The sequence below is a fragment of the Equus quagga genome, chromosome 13 (assembly GCF_021613505.1).
Source record: "Equus quagga isolate Etosha38 chromosome 13, UCLA_HA_Equagga_1.0, whole genome shotgun sequence".
In the NCBI taxonomy this organism is placed as follows: Eukaryota; Metazoa; Chordata; class Mammalia; order Perissodactyla; family Equidae; genus Equus; species Equus quagga.
Window position 1 is genome coordinate 91088774 of NC_060279.1, and position 5205 is coordinate 91093978.

General features: G+C 66.9%; 1 protein-coding gene across 2 annotated transcripts in view; it reads left to right on the top strand.

Moving 5' to 3' along the window:
• The first annotated feature begins 6 nt into the window (after positions 1–6).
• BBC3 (BCL2 binding component 3) overlaps positions 7–5205 on the top strand; it is a 7282-nt gene continuing 2083 nt past the window's right edge. The window contains exons 1-3 of one of the 2 annotated variants that reach the window (XM_046680491.1): positions 7–180; positions 2915–3203; positions 4643–4833. In XM_046680491.1, coding sequence (XP_046536447.1) covers positions 2930–3203; positions 4643–4833 — 465 coding nt within the window. In that variant the 5' untranslated portion in view covers positions 7–180; positions 2915–2929. Of the gene's footprint in view, positions 181–685; positions 802–2914; positions 3204–4642; positions 4834–5205 lie in introns of those variants that run through there. The other variant, XM_046680492.1, reaches the window with a different exon arrangement.

Here is a 5205-nt window from a genome sequence, read left to right on the forward strand (position 1 = left end):
GCGACAGCGATAGCGACAGCAGTAGCCACTGCAGTTAGAGCGGCAGCGGCAGCAGCAGCAGCAGCAAGCAGCAGCAGCAGCAGCCGCCGCCGCAGCGAGCGGCGCTCGGCGGGCGCGCCCTCCCGAAGGAAGCCGCCCGCCCCGCATCACCGCCCCCTCCGGCGTGTTCATGCCCCCGGGGTGAGTGCGCGCACCCCGAGGCCCCGCCGGCCGCGGGCGGCCAGGCCCGGTGGGCTCCCTGGAGGAGGTGGCGGGAGTGCACTCTGAGCGCGCCGGGCGCGCGCTGCATCCCCGCACCGTGCCTCCCCCGCTCCCCGCCCTCCACCCCTCCGAGGGCCCCCTGGGCTGGGGTCTCCGGGCTGGAGGCACCCAGGGTCCGGGAGCGCAGGTGCCTCCGCGGTCCGGCGGGTTTGTTTACAAACAATGGGGTGCGGGCTCGGCAGCGCCCCCTGGCGGCCCGTGCGGCCCCGGGGAAGTGAGGCGACCCCGACGGCCCCGGCCCCCGCAGTCCGGGAGGGGCGCGCGCGGGGGGGGTCGGCGTGGCGGGGCGGCCACACCCCGGGCGCGCGCCCGCTGGGGGCGGTGACAGGGGGCGGCTCGCGGGCCGTGGAGTCTGCGGCTCCGGCGGGCGGGGGCTGCGCCCCAGCAACAGCCGGTTATTGGCCCCGCGCTCGCCTGGCGGGCGGGGCGGGCGCACGTGGCGGCGGCGGGGTGGGGGGGCTGTGACAGCGCGGGGGGCGTCTGGGCCCGCCGTGGGAGCGCGCGTGTGCGGGGCTGTGGATCTGCAGGTGTCTCGCCTGGGTGTGTGCGTGCGTCTGGCTCCGAGTTTGCGCTGGGGTCTGCGGGGAGTGGCTGTGTCCGGGCAGGGGCATGTAGGGGCTGTGGCCCGGCGGGGTGTGCGCGTGAGTCCCCCATGTGTGTTTGTGTGGGATTCTGGCCGTGTCTGCCGTGCCCGAGGGGTGGGTGGTGTGTTTACATGCGTGTACCTGTGTGTGTGTGTGTGTTCCCGGTGAGAGTTGTCTGTGTGCGCTGCCCCGGGGGTGATTCTGTGGGTCTGTGTAGCCTGCGGGGGCTGTAGCGTGTGGTTGTGGTGTGTTGGTGGGTTGCTTGAGTGAGCTGTCTGTTTATGTGTGTGTGTGTGTCTTGCCCGATGTGCTGTCTGTGTGCTCGGGCGGCTTGTCTCTGTGAACTGTCTGTGTGTTATCTCCGGGGCATGTGTCTCCGCCGCGTTGGTGACGGTGTGCCTGCTGAATGCCGATGCCTGTTTTCTCTCCAGGTGCCTGTGTGAGTTCTGTGTGTGGGGTGTGTGTGTGCTGGAGGGTTGTCTCGGTCTGTGTTGGGCTTGTGTGTCTGGCATCGCGTCTGAGGATCAAGGACCGCGGCTGGTGGGGTCTGTGCAGTGAGGTCGGTGGGGCTTGCTGGCAGCCTCTTGCACGGGGCTGTGTATGAGCCCCGGTATGTGTGTGTGTGTGCCCTAGGTCTGAGGGTCTTGTCCCTGTGATCGGCTGGCTCGTGTGTCATGTGGGCTGCGTGTGTGTAGTGTTTATGTCAGTCACGTGAGACCAGTGTTTTCGGTGGGTGCCTTAGGTGTGCGCGCTGCCAGGGCTGTGTGGATGAGTTCGCTGAGCTGTGTGTGTGTGTGTGTGTGTGTCCGGGGCGGACAGTTGGTGATGTTTTGGGGTGGGGGGGGGGGGGGGGGTGGATGTCTGCTGTTGGGTCCCTGTGTTGTTGCCGGGATGTGTGGTGATGGATCTGGGTCTGATGACATGTGTCTGTGTCTGCCTGATTCACATGTGTCCTGGGGGCTGAGAGTTGGTGACAAGAGGGTGCGTTTCCGTTGTGTTGGTGTGTGGATGTCCGTGGATGTCTGGTTTGTGTTGATCTCTGTGTGAGTCCTGAGGTGCGTAGGTCTTATCTCTTGGGTGTGTATGTGTGTGGGGAGGGGCCTGTGTGTTTGAGAAGTGTGGCAGTGCCTAGTTAGTTTCTGTCTGTGCTGGTGATGGCTGCATTGTGTGTGTGTGTGTGTGTTTGTGTCCCTGGGCATATCAACAGTAGGTCAGTGTGTGAGATTCTGAAAGATTGTATATGTGTGTGTACACGGATGGTGATGGGTTGTGCCAGCCAGTATGCATTGTGGGTATAGCTCTTCTGATGGTCTGTGTGTGTGTGCCCAGTTTTGGTCAGTGTGTGTGTGTGTGTGTGTGTGTGTCCTGTGTGCTGAGTAGCAATATCCGAGATGGAGACCATCTCGATGTTTCTGTGCAAAGGGGAGATGAGGTGGGAGGTCAGGCTGGCCAGTCCTGCGTGAGTCCTTGTGTGTTTGTGTTGTGTACCCTCATACACACCCCAACAGTCTTCTCCATGTGGGTCCTGTGTGAGTCCCTGTGTGTGTTGTGGGAGCATCCCAGTGCCTGGCTGCCCTCTGTGTGTGCCCATCACTGTGTCCTGGAAGTTAACCCCACCGCTCATGCCCTGTGTGAATCCCAGGGTGGGTGAGTTTGTGTTGTGGGGCTGACAACCCTCATACACACACACACACCTGACAGATCCCTCCATCTGGGTCCCCTGTGAGCCCTTGTACTTGCTGTGACAGCCATCCTGTGCCTCCTTGTCCTTCGTGTGTCACCATCACCATGTGCATGGGAGGCTGTCCCCCCCCAGCCATGCCCTGGGTCAGCCCCTGGGGTGGGGGTGGGGGGGTGTCTTGTGGTGCCATCACGCACACCTACAGTCCCTGCCATCTGGGCCATGTGCGTGTGTTGTGGGTGCCACCCCGGGCTTCCCTGCCGCCCATGTGTGCTCATCACTGTGGGCAGGAGCGGGGGTGCCCTGGCACCCGGGGAAGGTGTGTGCACCGTGGGGCCCCTGTGCCCTGGCACTTCCCGGCTGACCGCCCCCTCTCCCTGTCCCGCAGGCCCCAGGGAGCGCCATGGCCCGAGCACGCCAGGAGGGCAGCTCCCCGGAGCCGGTAGAGGGCCTGGCCCGCGACGGCCCGCGCCCCTTCCCGCTCAGCCGCCTGGTGCCCTCGGCCGTGTCCTGCGGCCTCTGCGAGTCCGGCCTGCCCGCCGCGCCCGCCGCGCCCGCCCTGCTGCCCGCTGCCTACCTCTGCGCCCCCGCCGCCCCGCCCGCCGTCACCGCCGCCCTGGGGGGCCCCCGCTGGCCTGGGGGCCCCCGCAGCCGTCCCCGAGCCCCGCGCCCCGACGGTGAGTGCCCGGCCGCCGCAGGGGTGATGGGAGCCGGGACAGAGCCCCCGAGGCTCTGCAGCAGCGGGAGCGAGGGGGGAGGCGGCGAGCCGGCCGGGCCCCGGGGAGGGTGTGGCCAGTGTGGTCTTTGTGTTGCAAGAAGCAGGAAGACGGAGTGGGAGGCTGGGGGTGGGGGGAGGCCGCGTGGGAAGTCCCTCCTGGAATCTGACTGCAGTCAGTCCCCGAGTTGCAGCCCACGGCCTTTTCCGGGCCTGGGGCAACAGCTTCTTCCCAGCCCCCTCCCCTAGTCTGGGTCCCCTTAACCCCCCCTGAGGATTGTAGTTGGAGGGAGTGTGGGCAGCGCGGGGGGGACTGTCACCTTAGGACTTCGGGGAGGGCCCGAGGGTGGCCTTATGCCTTTATCTGCATCTCTTTGGCCAGGACCGTCCTCTCCGCAGTCCGGGAGGAGGAAGGAGAGGGGGAGGGGCCATTATGCTGAGAAAGTGGGGAGGGGTGAGTCTTGGGGAGGGAAGGGTTAAAGGTCCCCTGCCTGATGGGCTGTTAACCCTGTGGTGCCCGGCTGGCCCCAACCCAGCCGGCACTCTGGGGTCAGGGGAAGGATGGTCCTGGTTTCCCTCTCCACTCCCCCCACCCCCACCCTCCCGCCCGCCCTTCCTCCCTGGAGCCCAGGGAGGTAAAGAGAGAGAAAACTTCCCTGGCTCAGTTCCCTGGCTCCGGGGGCCAGAGGGGACCGGATTGCAATGACGAGAGTCACAGGTGTGGAAACTGAGGCCCTGACTTGGGGCCTTAGGGATCCCTCCTGCCAGGACGTGGTGTGACAGGAGGGAGGAAGAGACGTCAGAGGCGCTCAGAAGGGGGTGGGGCAGGAAGGCATCTCCTGCATCCCAGCCCCCCAGGCCCGTGCTCAGAGGCTGCCACCGTCTGGCCTTCTGGTCTCCAGGCCCCTGCCACATCCGGGGGTGTGGCTTCACTGTGGTTGGACACGAGAGGGCAGGAGACCTGAGGCTTGTGACTCTGGGTGTAGTCAGTCACTGTATCCCTGTGTGACCTTGGGCCATTTCTTACGGTGGGCCTCAGTTTCCCCATCTGTTAAATGAAGCAGGCAAAATTTGACCCCGTTTTGGCACAGCGGTACTTAGGTCGGATAAGAGGAAGGACTTCGAGACTAACACAGTTAGTGGGGTGGTAGCTGGCTAGACAGGTGACCCCAGAGAAGTCCCCCGCCAAGACCTCGTCTTGCTTTCTGGTGCCTGAGGAGTAGGAGCTGAGAAATCTGGATTTAAGAGGGGAAAACCGAATCGCTAGAAATAAGGCGGGGAGCGGAAGAGAAATCGGGCTGGAGGAAAAGGGAGAAGCCGGCCCTGGCGAACTGGTCCCTCGGGACACTTTCGGGCCTAGAGGGGTGGTGGGCGCTGACCACGCCCCTCGGCTTTTCCCAGGTCCACAGCCCTCACTCTTGCCGGCCGAGCAGCACCTGGAGTCGCCGGTGCCCAGCGCCCCGGGGGCCCTGGAGGGCGGCCCCACCCAGGCAGCCCCGGGAGTCCGGGGGGAGGAGGAGCAGTGGGCCCGGGAGATCGGGGCCCAGCTGCGGCGGATGGCGGACGACCTGAACGCGCTGTACGAGCGGCGGGTGAGTGCGGGGGGAGGGGTAGACGGCAGGTGGGACTTCCCGCCGGGGAGGGGGCTGCGGGCGGCCCGCCAGATGTGCGGCAGCTGCTGCCCTGCGCGGCGGGGTCGCGCCGGGGACAGGCCGACGGGAGGGGCGGCGCGCCCGCGGAGCCGCCGCGGGGCCCGCCCGGCGCTGGCACGGCTCGGGCGAGGGCTGGGGGCCGGGTCGGCCTGGAGCGCTGCGGCGCACCCGTGCCCGCGGCCGCGGGGACTGAGGGCGGCGCGCGCCGGAGCGGCTCCTATATCGCAGGCTATTTATAGCCGGTGAGTCAGCAGCGGCGGCGAGGCCGCCCCCCCCCCCCCCCCCCCCCCCCCCCCCCCCCCCCCCCCCCCC